Source organism: Phoca vitulina, unplaced genomic scaffold (assembly GCF_004348235.1).
Source record: "Phoca vitulina isolate PV1807 unplaced genomic scaffold, GSC_HSeal_1.0 scaffold4, whole genome shotgun sequence".
NCBI classification, from domain to species: domain Eukaryota; kingdom Metazoa; phylum Chordata; class Mammalia; order Carnivora; family Phocidae; genus Phoca; species Phoca vitulina.
Window position 1 is genome coordinate 21316033 of NW_022589707.1, and position 21471 is coordinate 21337503.

The 21471-nt window shown below is 37.2% G+C and overlaps 1 protein-coding gene across 17 annotated transcripts in view; it reads left to right on the forward strand.

The window, feature by feature from the left end:
* Positions 1-21471, forward strand: part of CADPS2 (calcium dependent secretion activator 2) — a 520372-nt gene that overhangs the window by 326715 nt on the left and 172186 nt on the right. For all 17 annotated transcript variants that reach the window (XM_032401664.1, XM_032401666.1, XM_032401671.1 and 14 more), the window contains exon 9: positions 10222-10288. In XM_032401664.1, coding sequence (XP_032257555.1) covers positions 10222-10288 — 67 coding nt within the window. The remainder of the gene's footprint in view (positions 1-10221; positions 10289-21471) is intronic.

Here is a 21471-nt window from a genome sequence, read left to right on the forward strand (position 1 = left end):
AAGATTCTGTAATTTTGGAGATGCTACATCCACTATTCTCCCCTCCTTTCCCCATTTCTTAGTGTGTCTTCCACGTCTACTATAAGCTCTCACTTGTCCCCTCATACAGAATGTTTAGCTTTGTTTAGCTCAGTATTTCTCACATGTATTTGCCCACCAAATTTGTTCTTTTTCTGCATAATACTTGGTATCCAGATGTCCCAAGACACACAGTGGAAAACACTGAATCTCAAATTACCTTCTCGATGATTTTCTTTTTAGAGTGTATGTAGTTTATAAATGGGCATTTTGTGTACACATTTCATCTTGAATATATCCTAAATATGAAGGAGGTAGAGCAGGTGTCTTTCCATTTACAGAAAACGGAGACCTGAAATTTTCTGCTAACTCAGGATTACCTATATTGTATATAATGTTTAAAAGTGATTATTTTTCTTTGCTTTGGGAATTTTGTGCCCCAAAAGGGAAGGTATTTCCAGTAGTCAGTAAGATACAGTTTGATACAGGGCCCCTGGGTGCCTCAATCGGTTAAGCGTCTGCCTTTGGCTCAGGTCGTGACCTCAGGGTCCTGGGATGGAGTCCCTCATTGGGCTCCTTGCTCAGCGGGGAGCGTGCTTCTCCCTCTCTCTGCCCTTCCCCCGGCTCATGTTCTCTGTCTCTGTCTCTCAAATAAATAAATAAAATCTTTTTAAGAAGATACAATTTGATACATAAAAACCCCTTGCTAAAACTTTTGTTTTATTATTACCAAACCATTTGCATTTTTTTTAAAGATTTTATTTATTTATTTGACAGAGAGAGAGATAGCTAGAGCAGGAACACAAGCAGGGGGAGTGGGAGAGGGAGAGGCAGGCTTCCCGCCGAGCAGGGAGCCCGATGTGGGACTCGATCCCAGGACCCCGGGATCATGACCTGAGCCAAAGGCAGATGCTTAACGAATGAGCCACCCAGGCGCCCACCATTTGCATTTTTAAAAAGAGAGTTTAATGGATTATCTCACAAAAATATCTAGGATTGTCTAAGTGAATTATTTCATTTTAATCGGTAGGTGCCCCAGAGCTTCTTCACCAAGTGCGGAGTGTCTTTTGGGACTATGTCCCTAGCCTGACACCCAGAGAGTCACCTCTTCACAGCCTGGACCCTCCTCACAGGGGAAGGAAGCATAGATGCAAGTTAGCCTGGTTGGAGTGGGTTGCTCAGTACGTTGTTTGGACATATTTTCACTCATCCCCTTCCGAGACAGTTTATAATCCGCTTGTAAAGCTAATTTTCTTTAACTTTTAACAAAGCAGTAAAGCTTCTGCGCATGCAGAAAAGCATTACTTATTTTCAAGGACATTTAAGCAGGAAAAACATGAAACCAGGCCTACAAAATCTGCCCTCTGTGTTAGAGTTTTTGAGAATGAGACTCTAACATATTTGTATAAGTTTATAAATATCAGTGTTGGTGAGACCACGAACCGTTAAAGAACTGTTTTAGGGCATGTTTTCTGTTGAGATATAAAAGAATGCTGCTGATCAGTTCTCAAAGATAGATATAGGAAAAACTGCCTTTCTAATAGATTTCTCGGTACAGTTTGACTTAGATTGTTTGGCTTGTGTGTCTTTGTTTAAAAGTACTATTCATAGACTACTTCTATAATTTCCCCAGTTCAGTTTTGTTTCTAGGGGACAGCGCATTGCCCTTTATTTTAGACCTCCTTGAGGAACGGCCGCTCATAGTTCTTAGTGTCTTAGCTGAGGTTGGGGTACTAGAGTCTTCCCATTTTTGGTATATGTGCTGCCGGAGCGAGCACTGGAGTCTTCCCATCTTGTCAGTGTGCCTCTGTTCACATCCTGGACTGTGCGATGGCAAGCCAGTTTTTAGAAGGCAGCTTTGACACCTCACACTGTTCTACTTACTCTGATAATGCTGATGCGGGCTGAGATTTCACTCAGATTTAACTGAGCGTAAACTACCAGAAGATGGGACTTCTGAGGAAAAAGAGGGGAGGCCCTCTTTATGTCACCGAAATTCTGTAAACTGATCCAGAAAATGAGTGAAGAACTCTACATCTTACTCAAGTTTGCTTTTGTAAGTCTGTTTATACAGCACCCCCATTTCAAATTCTTGTTCAACTGTAAGAGATTTTTCTTCAGATTTTTCTTCATTCATAATTTCTCTCAAAACGTTAAGAAATTTTGTTGGGTGGTGATCCTTTCCTTGCCTCCCCACCTCACGTACTCTTTCTCACAAGAATTCAGGAAGTATAAAAGCCATTGGAAAGTATTTATTTCTAGGTTTCTTAATGCCCAGGTCACACTGTTGTCTTGAATCAGTTTCTTTCTGTCGTCCTTAGCTGAAAAATGAACCCCCCCCCCCCAAAAAAGGCTTATCTTGCGGGGTTAAATAAAAGAAAGAATGCAGTGAAAGGAAGATTCCTTTTATGCGGGCAGCAGAGAACATGCAGGATGACTGAAAGTGCCTGAGGGCATTTGGTCCCTATTGGTTTTCACATCAGATGCAATGGTGCCCTCAGATAGCCTGTATTGTTGTCAGTTAAATGGGATCATGAGTGTCTGAAAGGTGTTTGAGAATGAACCGAAAATCATTTTCACAAGTGGATGATTACTTCTGCCACATGTTAACCGAACTCTATCAGAATGGCCCAGATTTTTGAGCCTGCATTAATTGCTCTTTCAACCTTGACTGAGGTTTCTCTTTAAGAAAGCCCTTCCCAGAACTAAATGACTCTATATATTGATTTTTTTTCCTTTCTGTATTTTTCCTTGAAAAATGAAGCCTTGTATAAGGAAGACTTTATCATTCAACATGTAGATTGATTGTTCCGTTTCTTTGAATTAAAAGCTAGACTCAAGCGATCCAACAAAAATCATAGTCCTTTTTTCCAAGCACTGAATAATTCCCATATTCTGTATACAATTATGTTTTTTAAATATTCATTAGTAATGATTTTTCATCATAAAGTGAAACCATGAACTCCCACAGCGTGGACTCAGTGCAAATAAATTGTCATATTCTCCTTTCTATTAGAACTGTATGCCACCACTCTAATTGAAACTTAACTACAATATTTAGTAATATGTTTGGAGAATTTTTTTATGTTGAAGTATTCTTTGAACAATCTTTAAGTTAGGTTTTATAAAGTGCTTTTAAAGTATTTGGATAGTTGTAATTAGTTACTTCATGTTCCCATTTTCCATTTCAAATATGGCATAGAGAATATTAGCTGTTTATTTACTAGAATAGTGTAGGATATATTGGAGCTCAGACATATTGTGTTACAAAGTTGAATTAAATCTCAGTTTTAAAAACTAACCAGAAAACGAGTTCTTGAAATTTCATCAACTTTTGTGCTTATATATATTAGCAGAGAATATATACCATTTACAGAAAAATGGTTTAACTTATTATTAAAACTAATTTCGGAGGGTTTTTGGCTTAAAGGAAGACAAATCACAGAATGATATATGTGAATCTACTTTTAAAAAAACATTCAAGGGGGCACTGTGTAAAAACAAGCATTTAAAATAATTTTATTTCACACGCATTGCAGTGTGAACATGTGATGAAATTTAAATCTCTCTCTGAAAATTCAAGAAAAATAAGCATAGTAATATTACTGATTTTTGTTTGCTTGAAGCTTGTTTTTACCGAACTCCATTTTTCTCAATCTGTTGTTGAGACCCTTTTATTGGTGATAATACATACTGTTAATGAGCATCACATATCTAAAGAAAAGTGTCCTATTCCTGTTGTTACAGAACATTCTGATGGATTTCATAAAGGCTCTGCTCTTGTTTGTCCACAAATGAAAACTTTTAGAAGCAGCGTGAGCTTTTAACACATAACTCTTTAAAGCGGCATAGTGATATCATAAAGATTGTACCATTTTTAGTGTTGAGATTCTCTCCTGACTGTATATAGCTAGTGATAGAGAAGATGAAAAATAATGCTTTGTTTGCCTTGTTGATAGTAACTTGAGGTTTGGCCTTACCAAAGTTCTTTAATTATCTCTTCTTCTTCTCTTCACTTGACATTTTTCCTAACAGCATCCACATCCTATTTTAATATGCAATCAAAAATCTTAAAATTTAGGATGGCATATCTTCTGTATTTGAGGATAGAGCATGACCCAAAAATAGTAACACCAAAAAAGAAAAAAAATAGTCATAGGCAAATGAAACATTGATACACTTTTAGTTGGTTTTGTGCCTTGTTTTCTAGCAATGATTACTATATCTCTTTGGAGCAAATACTACTCCCCATTAGAAGCAGCCCTAGAAGAGGGATTAATTCTTTAAGATTATTGCTGTGTTTATACTGATTTATAAAACCAAATGCTTCAAGGCTTTAAGTCTTATGTGTTAAATCCAAGCTTTGTGTCAGTGCTGCTAATTTCTTTGTTACCTAATCCCATGTAAGAAGAGAAGATTTTAAAGTTAAGCAGGCAATTTTTTGTTCAAAGGGAACAACTTCTTAATACCTTAAGTTGGATGTATTGATGAAAGCAAACACTATTAAATAGTATCTGAGCAGTTACTTTTAAGTAATCCAAAATACTCTAGTTACATGAGTATTGTGCTGCATTGAAAATATTTCAGTGGAAAAAAATGTTATATACTTCGTACAAATTAGGATTGGAAATATGTGCTTTTCAAGTATGTTATATACAATAGATTATCTCTCTTATTCCCATTCAAATAATTCCTGGATCAAATTTAATTTTGATTAGGGATTTTTTTTTTCCTAGGGCCATACTCTGAGGCCTGGAGAATGTAGTAGGACTATGAAAATTGCTGATATGTGTTCCTTCATTTTCCATCCATTTGTTACTTAGCTGAAATAATTTAACAAGGATGAATAAAAATGCTTTTTTTTAAACCAAATTCTGTAGGTTGATGAAAATGAGTAATGTTGAAAGCCTCATGAAAAAAGCAACAAAAAACAAAAAACTGGCTTTCCTCTTTAAAACCTCTTCAAAATAAGGTGAAAAAAACTAGCAGTATGCATTAGAGAATGTTGCTATTATCCTGTATGATAAATATTTATTTTACTGGGTAACATAAATTGTCACATAAAGCCCAGTTAACTGTATGTTCCCGGTTTGACTGGTATTTGGCAGGTCTGATTTACATACCTTAAAAAAAAAACTGTCTTTTTTATTTGAGTTAATCATACAATCGACTGAGAGGAAGCTAATAATGACTCAGCAGGTTAGAAAATATTCAGGGAGAATACAGCTGCTGTGCAGACCCACTGACAGACCTGTAGAACACTAACCAAGGTAGTCTCTGTCCAGAATGACAAATACACTTCCTAGAAGATCTTTTTACACCTTTATTTGGTAGAATCAGATTTCATAAAGCAATAAAAAAGCAATTTGTTCAGACTTCAGAAAGGAAAATATTAATAGATTTTTAAAACTCTGTTTTTATGAAACAGAAATGGATGACAGGTAAATAACTTCCAAAGATCTGTTTAATTAATACTATTGCTAGATTTAGCTCTATCAACCATACCTTCTCCTTTACAGAATCATACAGTTATAATTGATGTTCATAATAATGACCCCAAGATGCTGTAGGGTCCTTTCTAAATCATTAAAGAAAGATCAAATTATATTTTATAACTATTTTAAATCGGTTTATGCATACAAATTCTTCAAAATTTGTTATGGATATAGTCTCTATATAGAGTAACTCAATTTTCAGGAATTAAGAATACTCAAATATCACCATGTAAGTGTAATGAACTAAATCTTACTGCCTAGTAGAGCATAATGTGTTAAATGTAACTTTAGTATATTTTTCTGAAATAAAAAAAAATCTTACTAGATTTTTATCCATAAAAGAGAATTTGTAACCTAACACTCAACATTTAAAAAAAAAAAAGAAAAAAAGGAAGGAGAGAATGCATTTTGATTTTTATAGATGTTTCTAAGAAATTATGTGATTATGACCATTTGATTATTCAAATGATTTTGGGTTTTTCCTTACTTACTCCACAATTCAACTCTCCTAAAGCTAAGACCACCAAACGACAAACTTAGGAATAGCCTTGAAACCTGGTAAACCATTTAACCATTAAAGCTTATAGCAGTTCTCCACTGTACTCATGATGCCTGGAGACCAAAGATAAGGATATTTGTCACTGTATTTGACTTTGTCATACTGGAAATATGATTTATGGCTCTATAATGATTATATTCCCCAAATCCTTCATAATATTTTTTTTCTGATAATGAAGATAAGACATGATCTCAAACATTGTCAGTGGTAATATAAAATTGTACAGCCACTGTGGAAAACCAGTTTGGCAGTTTCATATAAGGTTAAGCATACACTTTAAATATAATTCAGTAATCCCGCTCCTAGATATCTACCTGAGAGGAGGGAAAACACAGGCCCACACAAAGACCTGTACATGCATGTTTATAGCAGTTTTGTTTGATTGCTAGAAAAGTGAAAGCAATCCAGATGTCCACCAACTGGTAAATGGATAAACACATTGAAGTGACTTCATACAATAAAATATAATATTCAGTAATGGAAAGGAATGAACTCCTGATTCAGGCAACAACAGGGGTGAATCTCAAAAGCCTTTTACTAAGTGAAAGAAGCCAAACACAAAAAGGCTCCATATTATATTTTTCCATCTTTATGGCATTCTGAAAAACAGCTGTAAAGTCAGAAATCAGAAGAGTTGTTGCAGAGCTGGGGGATATGAGGAGGAGATTGATCATAAAAGGACCTGAAGGAACCTTTGGAGGGATGCAGATGTTCTGTAAGTCCATTGTGTTGGTGGTTACATTGCTATGTCAACACTCACCAAATTATATACCTAAAATGGAGGATTCTTACTTTATGTAAACTGTACCAATAAGCCTTACTTTAAAAAAAATGGAAGACATGCTTAGTGTAGAAACTGTGAAAATGTAAAGGCATAAAGAGCAATATGAAGGAGCACCTGGCTGGTTCAGTAGAACATGCAACTCTTGATCTTGACGTTGTGAGTTCGAGCCCCACACTGGGTACAGAGATTATTAAAAAAGAAAAGAAAAAAAAGAACATTATGAAATTTGTCTTTAATCTCAACAGCCCAGTATTAACTGCAGGCTTAATATTTTGATGTATCTTTCTGGATTTTCTTCCCATGCATATACTATGAGCTCATGTGACTGCTTTTTTTTTAAATCTAGCATTATAATAATTTTTCCACATCATTCTTTTTTGACATCACTTTTAGTGGCAACTTTTACTCATTCCTTACCATTTGATCCTTAGACGGTTTTGAGTTTTTGATTTTAAACAGTATTGATGAACATCTTGTTCTTCATTCTTCCCTCAATTTTAAGTATCTCTTATGCCCAGAATCTAATTTTATACCAGTGAAAAAGCAGCTAGACAGTGATGCTAGAAACCTATTGCCAGAAATCATTCTTTGAGTGAAAAAAACCCTCAAATTTGTTGAAATTAAGTTCAGTGTGTTCTTATTCAGTATAGCTATCTTTTCTGATGTATTCCTGTCCATTTTATTTCATAAAATTTTAGTCTGGTTAATGTGAAAACTGGAAGGCAGAAACTATTCATTTTCACTACATAGCATTTATAACATTTCCTTTATGCAGTCAATCTTTTGTTGAATGTAATTTTTTTTTTCTTAGGCAGAGAATAAAACTCTCCTGCCCAGCTGCTTCCTAGATACATTTGTCCATTTGTGACTTCCATATATGGTTGATTGAATTCCTTCTTAGAGTGTAACACCCCAAAATATCTCACAGCCCAACATTCGAATGCTTACCTTGGTTCCAGTCTCAAATTGTCTTTTATTCAATTTCTTATATCCTCTCCCAACCTCCAGTATACACATGTATGTGTGCACCCACTGCTCTGCTGTTTTCAGAGAAATCCTACATTGTCGTTCCCAGTTCGTCGATCCATGATTTTGAATGATGTTGCAGCAGGTAGTAGTATTCCTCGTGTAGGACCTTCACTCTCAGCAAGACTTACACTTGCCGATGGTGTTGATGGTTTGCGTATCACTATTCACTTTCACTTATATATGACCCAGTTGCCCAGCAGCATGCTAAGTGAGACCTTTGAAGGAGCTCAGAAGCAGGCAGTGGTCATGGGCAAAGGTGATTCCAAATGTCTTCTGTGGCTCCCAGGCAGCTGTTTGGTGCAGATGTTGCGAGTACACTTTCCTACAGCGCATCTGTCGTGTCTCCGGTATCTAGCTCCTGGGGTCATTGCTGTTAACCCTGTAATAGGAGTTTGGGTGTGTGCATTTCAGGAGAGGGAAATTACATAGGAAATACAAAAAGAGAGCAGCTAAACACCTACCACCAAAACCACAGAAGAGAAATTAGAGGCTGGAGCAAAGGTGGGGCAAAGGGTTTTAAAGGGACCTCAGGAGGAGACAGTGAACAGGTGAGAACAGTAGCAGTGGATGTCTCTGTCGGTCGCTACATGAATTCACATTATATCCAGGAGCACAGGCAACGTGGTGTCAAGGTACTGTGCGGGCCAGATAGAAGTTCACCTAGCTAGCTGATGTGTCTGAAACAAAGTGCATGATTGATCTGGGCAGTGTGGATGATGATTGCCGATGCAAAAGCCTAGTTTTTATTTTGACTTTTAGTAGCTGCATGTTTGTTTTCTTGATTCTGAAAATTTAGAACCCAAGAAATCAAGCTCATAGATACAGAGAACAGATTGGTAGTTGCCAGAGGAGGGAGAGCTTGGGGTGGGACAAATGGGGGAAGGGGTATTAAAAAATTAAAGAGTGCCCATTCATTTCAACACACCTTAGCCAACATCTTGCATTTCTTTTTTAAAAGGGGGCAAGAACGTTTGCTTTGCTTTTGCAAAAGAGAATTATTTTAATTAGACAGCAATGAAAAATTCAAGCTAAGATTTTAGTTTTAAAAATCGTGAAAGTCTCTGGGGCGCCTGGGTAGCTCAGTCACTTGAGCCTCTGACTCTGGGTTTAGGCTCAGGTCATGATCTCTGGGTTGTGAGATGGAGCCCCATGTGGGCTCTTCCTTTCCCTCTCTCTCTGCCCCTTCCCCTGCTCACATGCTCTCCCTAAATAAATAAATAAATATTTAAAAACAAATAAAATTAAAAAAATAAAAATTGTGGAAGTCTCAAGACTTTAAGCCCCCAAATAAATGAATAACCATAGTTTAATACTCAGAATTGTATATAAATTTAGTTTGAGTAACCTTTACAGAGATGAATCTTCACTTCAGAAGAAAAGGACAGTGATAAAATATTGAAAAATCTTTAATTTAAAAACCAGGCCTGTATTTGTCATATTTCAAACTTCTAACAGTGTTTTCCACTTTTGTAGGAGGTGTGTATACGTTTCTGTGGTATAATTTCAAAATAGCTCTCCATGATATGCTTCAGTTCATTAATTTTTAATATCTTCTTCTTCCTCCTTGATGTATATGCGTACATCTGTATGTTCAGTAAGAACAAAAGCTTTATTCTCAGATGATTGACTACTTTATTCATTTCCATTCATATTACTATTAGCAATGCAAAGTTAAAAGCCCTGGGGGTAATAACTATGTTGAATTATGCCATATTCTCTTCACATACATTATTGCCTGAATTTCATAGTTAGGGAAATTTGCAGCAAGATACTTCCATAAATCAGCTAAACCACCAAATTATGAGGTTGGCAGAGACCTTAGAAATCAGGAAACCCAGTCCTGCCATTTATAGTTGAAGAAACAGAAACCAAGATTGGTGCCAGCATAACTTGGGGTCACCCAGCCGGACAGTGACCGTTTGCTCTGGGTTCTTGACTCTATAGCCATCTCCTCCTTAGGCCACACTCCTCAGCCCTGGTCATCTGAGAGCTGAGTCCTCTATCCCCAGTTTGTAGCCTTTGTCTCTCCTAAGAAGTGTGTGTAAGAATAAAATTCCCACTGGTTCTTTGATTATCCTTTCTAGCTCCAACTTCGCTCAATTTGTAGTAAGAACTGACAAATTGATAAGCCACATAAATCAATTCCCTTTCAAGAACCTAGAATAAGCTCTGTCATTTTGTAACACAGAAGCTACATGTCGTCTCAGCTTTCAAATGAACTAAACTTTGCCTTTAGCAGGCTGGTCTCAAGAAAAAAATACCTATGGAAGAAATATGATTACACAGAGCCACAACGTTATTCATCTAAAATATTCTTTGCTTGTTTTTCTTACCAGATATCTGTATGCCCTAGGACAGAAGGTTTGGAAAAGATGGAAAAAACGTTACTTTGTTCTTGTTCAGGTTAGTAAATTATTTTCCTGTTACACAATCAATCTAACAGTTCTCAAGCTTTTGTTTACTGGGTTAGATCTATTGATATTCACTGTGTTAGAAATGAAAACTAAAAAAAAAAGCAACACACAAATATTTCATTTCAAAATAAAAGTAGTAAATTTTTTCACATGCTAACACAAGTAACCTTTTTATGTAAAATAACTTTTCTGAATCAAACAATTTAGGGAAATGAGCGACATTATTTTACACTCTTGCCCATCTCTTTAATGTGTCGCTTAATAGAATGCGGCTGTATTTTCATATCCGCTTCTACATTCAATGTGTTGCAATATCAGATGAAATTTAGCCTTTGGAAAATTCCACCATACACACATGAGAGAGTAACTGTGAAAAAGACAGATGATATCTGAATATTATTACAAAAATAGTTTTGACCTCACAGATTCCCTGAAAAGATCTTAAATTCTTCAGGAAGACAGGACCATACCTTGGGAAAAACTGCATCATTCTGATATTTTATAGATAAACCATAGTACTTAGAAGCTCCCATTTTTATACAAATATTCCATTTTTATCATCTATTCACATAATTATATCAGTAAATTACCTGGACTGGTAGATTTGTTTGCAATCGGATTCTGAATATAGGCAGATTACTGGGATATTCACTCTCTGTTTTGTTTGTTTTTTAATCATAGATAACCTTTGCTCATAGAATATACTCATCAAACTAAATTTACATTAAGGAATAACTTTCTAAGTAGTAGTCATTCCATTCTATGATGAATCCAAGCTATTTTATCCCCAGTAGGTATATATGAAAAGAAAATCTTGTCGATTCCTGCCCACACATTAAGCAAACTTTAAATGGACTGTATCAGAATAACATGGCGAAATGCTAAGGAAGGAAAACTGTCATTTCCAGATGTAAGGTTATCTATCTATCGTTGGATGTGCCACAGTGGCATGGTAACTTCATGAAAAGTATAAAAATTCGGTCAAAGGTAGTTTTTTCTGCATGGCAAACGGCCAGCCTATTTGGTTAAAATGTAGCCTTGTGATTGAAACCATTATTTGGTCAACTAATTTAACAAAAGATACACCTACGTTGGGCAGTCTTGATATAAAGCCCAAGCATTTGCTTTGAGTAAGGGTCTCCTGTTTGGAGTTCTGGGTGATCTGTGCTCCGAAAACCATACCCATATGACCTCTTCTTTGGTTTCCACATTTAATTTCTTTATGTTGTTACAAGAACTTAAATGCATTTACTAAGCACTTTTAATGCAGATCTTTCTGGACATTTGATTTTATTCCTATTGATAGATGTCTTACATCTAATTTGACAAGTTTGTATTAGCAACTTTATCACATCTTTCTAAATCGCTCAAGTGATTTTTCATAGAAACAGCAGCTTCTTTTTCATAGTCCTATTTCATGCATTACTATGCAGACTCTTTTTTAATTCCATATTTTTAATAGCAGGTGTTATTGGCACAAACAAACCTAGCTGACTCTAAATGAGCACAGAGTTTTACCTATTAGTCATTACATTTTTTTATTTTTCCTTCTTTTAAAGACTTTATCTTTTTAAAGCTGTTTTAGGTTCACAACAAAACTGAGAGGAAGGTACAGAGATTTTCCGTATACCCCCTACCCCCACACATGCCATGGTCTCCCCTATCATCAACATCACTTGATACGTTTGTTACCAAGACGAACCAACATTGGCACATCATAGTCATCCAATGTGCATTGTTTACGTTAGGGTTCACTCTTAGTGTTGTATATTATATGTGTTCGGACAAATGTATAATGGCATATATCCATCATTGAAATGTCATACAGAGTATTTTCACTGCCCTGAAAATCCTGTTCCTTCTCTATTCGGCCCTTCTCTCCTCTGTGACAACCATTGATCTTTTTACTGTCTCCATAGTTTCCCCTTTTCCAGGATGTTCTATAATTGGAATCATATAGCATGTAGCCTTTTCAGATTGGTTTCTTTCACTTAGTAATATGCTTGTAAGTTTCCTCCATGTCTTTTCATAGCTTGATAGCTCACTTCTTTTTAATACTGAATAATATTCTATATTCCATTGTCTGAGTGAATCACAGTTTATTCATTCACTTATTGAAGGGCATCTTGGTTGCTTCTGAGTTTTGGCAATTATGTATAAAGTTGCTATAAACACTCCTGGGCAAGTTTTTGTGTAGACATAAGTTTTCAACTCCTTTGGGTCAATACCAAAGAGTATAATTGCTGGATCATTTCTATTATGTTTTAAAGAATGAATCAGTGTTCATTAATCTAGAGGTCTGGTTAAGTGACAGGCTAAGAGAGTTTCAACTATGTTGATTGTATATATGAAAATTGACTTTATTAGATTAGTCTTGAGAGATCAGATGATCACCTCATGGTTTTGGCCAAGTGAGATTTGAGGTAATCCTTTACTCCTTACCTTATTTTCTAGCATATGATCACAAGAATCAGAAATTACAGGACAAACATGTATACTTTGATGATCACCCTATAAAAGACTTTAGAAATGAAAGAAAGAATTAGAGTACTTTGAGATTATTAACTGGTATATCTTTGAGGAACATTAACCATGTCTTTGGGAAGCTAGAAAGTTCTGTCAGTAACAAAAACAAATTTAACATTTTTTTTTTTAAAGATTTTATTTATTTATTTGACAGAAAGAGACACAGTGAGAGAGGGAACACAGGCAGGGGGAGTGGGAGAGGGAGAAGCAGGCTTCCCGCCGAGCAGGGAGCCCGATGCGGGGCTCGATCCCAGGACCCTGGGATCATGACCTGAGCCGAAGGCAGACGCTTAACGACTGAGCCACCCAGGCGCCCCCAAATTTAACATTTTTTAAGATTTTTATTTATTTGGGAGAGTGCACAAGTGAGCGAGCGGGGGAGGGGTAGAGGAAGAGAATCTCAAGCAGACTCCCCTCTAAGCACTCATGACTCTGAGATCATGATCCGAGCTGAAACCAAGAGTTGGATGCTTAACCAACTGAGCCACCCAGGCACCCCAAGTATAACGTTTTAAAAGGCAAAATTTAAACCCATAATTAAAATTTAAATGTAAACCCATATGCTCCATAATTGAAATTTAGAAAAAACACTACCAGACTGTAATGAATTCAGATCTATTCCACCTGAGTTATCATCTTAAAATCTGAAGTTAAATTTAAGCATTATAATTTTGCACAAATATAGGTACATATGTACACTCATACAGAGAATCCCATGCCGAATGTATTGAGATAAACGTGCCAGTACTCTGGCAACTTTTTGAAGTTGTAAATACAATTGAATCTTCCTTTCAATTCCAAATGTAATGGGAAGACAAATTGAATGCACACACTTCAAAATCAAGATGGATGTGTATGGAGATTCCATGAGAGGGACCCATTGGGAAGAACTGGGTAGTTTTTATTAGTATTTTTAAAGAGAGCTCTCATTCTGTTGGCACGCAGCTTGTAGGTTCGGACCTGCAGGCTGCATTACTGAAAGGTGAAGGAGTCATTTTTCTAGGGAGGACACTGTACCCCTGCTGTGTCTGCTGCTGCCGTCGGCAGAATGGTGCCCTGGCGATAATGTGAATCTCATCACCACTTGTGAGTGTGTATTATATGAGTGATATAGCTGGAGATGTAACCATCAGCTCAAGAATTTGTGCTCATAGAAACTGATTGAGAGTCAGGTTTGGCCAGCTGCAAAGTCATTGTTCAAAGTGAACACTCGAATAGCTGCTGAGGTGAAAAGACTTTCATAAAAACATTTGAAGCAGAGTTCAAAATAGGAAAATAAATTATTTACTAATGTGGGGTGCTTATTTAGCTTCCAAGTAAGGTCGTAAGTAAGATTAGTTTCGGTCCCCATTTAGATTCTGAAGTCCGTACAGTTACCAGTGTATTGAATAGATTTTCATGTTTTTTAAGAGGCTGCTTTTTCTTTTTTTTTTTTTTTTTAAATGAAGGTGGTAAATGTTGGTCCAAGCCAAACTGAAAGAACAATTGATTTTAGAAGAGTATGTTTGACATCTTACCAAAACTTAAGTGTTTCTTACTCATTTTTCTTGTGCTTATTCAGTGGTCTAGTATTAGATTTGGAGGATACCATTGTTGTAAAGTACTTATGACACTAATACATTTTTGTTCATTATAGTACAACCATTTAATATCTTTAGAATTCTCTGATTTACTCAAACTGAATTATTTCCTAATTCTGTAATCTGCTAATGACTATTCAAATAACCGTTATGTCCCCCACATGTTGCATATTCTGTGATAAATCCAGGCATTTTTGAAGCACTCACCTACTCCAGTTATTGCTATATTTTTTTCTAATATTTATTAAGCAGTAGTAGCAGACATTTATGTGAAGCACTTTCAACACATGATCTTTTTTAATCCTCAGAATAAGGTATGTTTGAGGGATAGGTAATAAATATGATCCCTGTTGTACAGATACAATCTGTGTACAAAGGAGTTCTGTCATTTACCTGGAATTATAAAGTCAGTATGTGGTAGAGTATTAGTCTACAGAGTAAACTTTTATTTTCCCTGCCCTAATGCTAAGATTCAAGTGATGCACACAAATAGGAATCATCACGGTGGATCATTAATTTCATGAGGTACAAAACAGTTTGACTAGACATGGCCATTAAGTGAAAGCGCAGAGAGTCTCATGCTCGTGAAGGCTACTTACTGCGTGACGTCACTGGAGACTGAAGTAGACATCAGTGTTGTTTTGGCCCTGTATCAAAGTGTTCACTGCTTGTTGTGGATGTGTCAGAATCATGACTTGAAGTTGCTGCAAACAACAGCAGGCTATCAAGACATAATGTTAATTACACACCGGCTGAGTTGGCACGGGATGTAAACAGTCAGCCGTGTCACTGAGCGATCCGTACCTGCTGCAAACACGCGAGAAGCACTCTGTGAGTGAGAGGCCATCAGAAATCTGCTTGAGACTTAAAGGAAGTGGCTGCCGCAGCCTGTTGCTACCTGAAATACTCAGTACACACGGAGACCCACTGCAGCACGCTGCCGTCACGTATCTGAGAGTACCATTACGACATAAAGTTATGTGGTCTAGATTTACTCTTAGGACATCAGCTATTGGCTGAGAGCAATGTGAAGTGAAGAAATGTATTGTTTGTCGGATCAAGAAAGTCATGGGATAGTGGCTCTCTAGCTTTATGTTTTAAATTGATTGAAAATTTACAGACCCAGGGCATGTTCAGCGTAGGATGAAATCAAATCATACAGAATTATTTATGGAGAAAATGAAAGGCCCTCATCAACAATAGCCCTACCAGCATTGCCACCTTACTCCATTCTCATTTTCAAAGGATCACTGCCAAATAACCACTGCCAGTAGAGTGGCTTTCTGAAATTCTATCAGTGTGTGTGTGTGTGTGTGCGCACGCACACACATATTTTCTTATTTGTGTGTGCTTATTTTCTTAATAGAATCAGTCCATATATATATTCTATATATTGCTTTGTTCCCCTTGAAAAATACTACAGATGAGGTGCCATGTCAGTATATAAAAGTCCACTTTATTCTTTTGACTGGATGATTGGATCCCATAGTATGGATTAACATAATTTATGTAACGGTTCCCCCTTTTTTGGACATTTAAGTTTTTCCTTTTTTTTTAATAAGCAATGGTAGGGCACACCTGGGTGGCTCAATCAGTTAAGCATCCGACTCTTGATTTTGGCTCAGGTCATGATCTCGGGGTCGTGAGATCAAGCCCTGAGTTGGGCTCTGCAGTGAGGGTAGAGCCTGCTTAAGATTCTCTCTCCCTCTCCATCTCCCCCTTCCTCTCTGTTCTCTCCCTCTCCCTCTCAAAAAATAAAATAAGCAATGGTACTATACACACACACACACACACACACACACACACACACATATACACACTCAGTCCTTATATATTAAGCTTTGTGTGTATGTGGGAATATTCTTATAGAAATGGAATAACTGGGCCAAAAGGCATGGGATACTGATAATAAGTAAGATTATAAAGCTTTAGATGACTCAGGAGTACTTAGTCACCAGAACTTTGGCTTGTTTTTTCATTTGTCATTTTTTGTAATTAATAAGTAGTCGTTATGTGTCAGATAGCATGTGTTATTTTATCTTTCAAGATGCACACACTTGCAATATGAAAGAAAATTGAAAGTTATTGTTTGTGAGGCTTATTTGGAACAAAATGTTAGTGGGCAAGAATTTTTTCTTTAGGTTTTATTTTTTTATTATTTATTTTTAGCACACTTTTTTTTTTCTCTTGGTAACTTTATTTATTTTTTATTATGTTAATCACCATACATTACATCATTAGTTTTTGATGTAGTGTTCCATGATTCATTGTTTGCGTATAACACCCAGTTTTATTTTTTAAGATAATTCTTGCTTTGTGATCATTGAATTTTCCATCTTGAAGAAGAAAATGGTCCTATTATTTTATACAGTTTACCCCTGGACATTAACTAACAATACATTTACTTTTCAGAATAGTTCTAAAATATGAGCTATTATCATTTACCTGTATCTCAGGAGCTAAAATTATAAAAGGTGAAGTGAACATGGGGCTGGATTTAGTAAGGAGAATCTCCTATGGATCAGGTGGTGATCCCAATGCAGAAATGCCTCTCTTATATACACCCGGTGTTCCCTTAAAACTTTTGTTTGTGTCTTCATGTTTAGATTCCAGGAAACTGTCTGATTCCTCTTATTGTATTGCTCGTACCTACAAAAAAGTGCAGAGGACCTGTGAATGAGAATTGTGCAATGTTGTGAAGTCAGAATTAAGTATTGGTAGGCTCAGGGTTTTTTGTTTTGTTTTGTTTTTTGTTTTTTTATTGCTTTACAAGTCTCAATTTTTAAATGCTGTGCGTTATGTGTAGCTTATGTGTATATGTATATTTATATGCAATATAGATCTTTCTACATACATACGTGTATGCCTGCCACATAGTAAAGACTCAGTAAATATTTAAGGAAGTGAGTATTATCTGTCCTTTAATTTGGATTCCTTCTCACACCTCTATGTGGGACATAAAACTGACTTCTGTTTGGGCATACCTGACAAAGCCTCGGTGTCCTGGTTGATGTACAGCCAGAACAGAGAACAGAGGACTGTAGTCCTCCAGGTTTCCTGCCGCTGGACTAGCTGAAACTGCTCTCATCGTCACACTGCTCTTGTCTACCATGTCATCGTAGCAGCTTCCACTTTCTGCCATTCTCCTTATAATCCCTTGTTTGCATTGCCAAAATAATCTATTTGAGGCGTAACTCCAATTTTGCCACTTGCTGCTTAAATCGTTCTATGACTTCCCATTACACTTAGAATTACCCCGACCATGACCCGGAGAAGATCCTACATGTTCTGGGCCCTGGCTTCCTCTTTGGTGAGTCCTCTGTCCCACTGAGCAGCACTTCAACTTGCAGTGTTTTGCCCCAGATTAGGTACAGTGCCAAGAATTGGAGTTTAGTACCTCAGAGTCACTAGCCTCCCTCTCCAAATGTACCTCAAATAAATACATAATATGGGTTTATTTTTTAGTGGGTGATTTCTATGTGAATATGCCTTTGAATTAAGTCCCCTGCCTTTCTTTCATCTAGTGGTTGTTCGGCTACTTTTAAACCCATCTATAGAAATTCTGAACATTTTATTGTTTTCATTTCCCCATGGCTGGCTCATTCTACCTATCCATTTAAGTACCAGGTCAAATGTCATCTTAAATGGGCCTTTTCTGCCCACCCGGTCCAAAGTATCTCAACTCACTCTGTGTCCCAGTACCTTGTTTTCTATTTTTCAGAACATTTATTTCTAATCAAAATGATCTTTTTTTTATTTAAAAATTTTCCTATTATTTCTTTACCTGTTCTAGAATTTCTGTTCCATGAAAACAAGGACCTAGTCTTTCTTATAATCTACTGTGAGTAGAAACAATTTGTTAAATAAATATATGTGCATCACCCTGAGCATTGTTTTTAAAAGACTGCCCTTCCCCTCTTTAATTTATACACCAATTGCTAAATCGTTTTTACGCCGTTTGGTCAAAACAGTAAATCTATATTCCCTTCAAATCCATCGTGATCTTGAAGATATATTCCTTTTCCTTGATTAAATTAAGCTGTGGGATTTTTTTTTTTTTTTTTAAATAAGTCTAGCAGCACCTTTGGCCTCTGCCAAGAACGTTTCCAGCTAAGGATTTTTTAAGCCTTAATCTTTACTGAAATTAGATGGCGGCAGTTGCTAAGCTGTCAGCTGTTAACATGATCTCTGCAGTAGGAATACGGCATGCAAATGCGAATATTGTGGTCTCTCAAAACTCATAGTTAGCACTCACACATGTGGACACAGACAGGTGTTGAACAAGTTGGCAATTGAAAATGAAATGGGAGGATTCCCAGACCAGATGCAGAGACCTCATGGGACCTTTAGCAGCTTAAGTGAAGGTGCCCTGTCAAAGGTGGTGATGCCAAAACCTGACTTAATGCTGCCCTCAGATTAAAGTCTGTTTATATCCCCCAATTTTCAATAAATCCATTCTTCATGGAGTTAAGAGTGGATTGCGTTAGGGATATTGGATGTTTGTCATTGCTGTATCTTTCCACTGAAAGGATTTTCAATTGCAATATAGTATATTATATAAGCTTTGTTCGGTAATATACAAGTAAGCTTATAAGTGAAAACAAATACTAGGTCAGACCACCTGTTTCTGTCTAATTCCCTGTCATGTGGTGATGAAGCAGAGTGAAGGCTGCAAAATCTCCAGCTTGGGAGCCCAGGGAGCAGGGTGACCCCCACCCCCACCCCCCGGTCCCATAGCTTCTCTTTCAGTGACATATTTTAACTTAGTGCCAACTGATGGTGACACTTCTTTCAGAGTGCAACTTCTCCCAGTTACCCTCAATTTGGATATTGGCTAGCAAACCAGTAGGTATAAGGTGTTAATGCTATTCAGAAGCATTCACTGGAATGTGCCCTGCAGTTCATTGTAGAGTTTGCTTCAGGAATGTGCTTTAACATGACCTTGCAAAAGAGATGGGTAACGTGAAAGCTCTTGGGGATACTAAAGAACTCCAAAGAAGTGTAAAATGCAGCATCATTTTATGGAACTAGAACCAGGAGGCAGGGAGTTAAAAGGATGGTATTCATAGTTGCTTCTGGAACCAATGTATTCAAAAGCCAAACGGTACTTTTTCAGTTGTCTCCTGGGTTGGGTTTCCTAATTCTTAGTGATAGCTTTGTTAGTCGTTGGTGTTTTGTTACTCTTCCATCTGTACTCTTTGTTAAAACCCACGGCCCAGTAATCCATGACAGATTCTGGGTCTGATGAATGACTTTTGAGATAGTAAAATATTAAATAAAATGTTAAAAGAAGTACAAAATGAAACAAGTGTTTAATACTTTATCATTTAAATCACTATGGCTTTAGAAAGTAGGTGATCCCTTTGAAGGTGAAGATTTTTTTGTTTGCTTTATGCTTTTTTAGTATTTCTTAAGATCTTGAATTTGGTACTTAAAATTTTATATATCGTTTGTGTTAAATAATTATTCAAAGTTAGCTAGAAATATAGTACTTAAATCATAAAACAGCTACTGGACCTGTACCAAGCTATATCAAAGAAAGAAGCAACACTGATGTTAAGCATTTTACATTACATGTGGAAAAACAAGCCTTCTGACAGGTAATTTTGAAGACTAGATCTTAAACGACAAGCAAATTTTTAGCATTTTAGATGGGTTACACATATCATGTCTGGGTTCTTTAGTGTATGACCACACGAACATAATTAATGTAGAAATCTTTAGAGATGAATCCTTTTTTTAAAAAGAGTAACAATTTCAAAAACCTACATTAAAATGTATAATCAAGATAATGTCCATTAGAAATAAAGGGGAGGGGCACCTGGGTGGCTCAGTCGTTAAGCGTCTGCCTTCGGCTCAGGTCATGATCCCCAGGGTCCTGGGATCGAGCCCCACATCGGGTCCCTGCTCCGCAGGAAGGCTGCTTCTCCCTCTCCCACTCCCCCTGCTTGTGTTCCCTCTCTCACTGTCTCTCTCGCTGTCAAATAAATAAGTAAAATCTTAAAAAAAAAAGGGGGGGGGGATAATATCTAAAACTACATTTAGGCATCTCCACGTTTTCTTTCTCAGTTTCTTGTTCATTTATGGATTCATTCAACAAGTCTGTGATCTGAATGGGAAAGAAACAACCTGGGGGGGAGAAAGAGAGGAAAGGAGGGAGATGGGGAGAGAACCAAGTGAGGCTGGGACACAGAAGCCGAGACAGGAAAGCCAACAGCCCTCAAGTTATTCGCAGCAGAGAAACATACGTCCCCAAAATCAGTTCAGTCCCCAAATCAGCCAGGTGCCTTCACTCTGTTACAGCAACAAGGCACATCTCCAACCCCCAATGAAAGGATTCTTGGAAGTCGCAAAGGAAGAGAGAGAGGATGATGGTTTCCTGACAGCAGGGTGTCAGGAAGTTTGTTGGGGACTCCTGCACCACAGGCAAGCAGGTGCCAGGTGCTCTACATCAGTTATCTCTGGTTCTCCCAGAGCTCTGGGGGGCGCATTATCCTTGTCTCATTTGACAGGAAATCAGACTGCCGTATGTAAGGGTTAAAGTAATTTCCCCAAGGTCATAGCTGAGATGGTTTGGAAAGAGTAAGCGAGGGGGAATGAAAGGGGGACTTCTGGGGCGCCTGGGTGGCTCAGTTGGTTAAGCAACTGCCTTCGGCTCAGGTCATGATCCTGGAGTCCCGGGATCGAGTCCCGCATCGGGCTCCCTGCTCGGCAGGGAGTCTGCTTCTCCCTCTCCCGCTTTCCCCCTCTTGTGCTCTCTCTCTCTCTCAATAAAATAAATAAAATCTTTAAAAAAAAAAAAAAAAGTGGGACTTCTGTTTTGCGGTGGCAGACTCCTGTTAAACCTGGCTTGTCCCCCTTCCCTTCCGTTCGAAATACCTTCATATGATTATCTTCAGAGAGCCCTTTTCTGGCCCAATTATCGAAAATATACCCCTTTCAATATCATTCTCTTTACTCTGTTTTGTTTTTCTTCAAAAACGATTCACACTCAAAATTGTTTGAGATACTTCTTTATTTGTGGAGTCTTTTCCATTCTGTATGAGATTGATTTTATTTTTCTAAT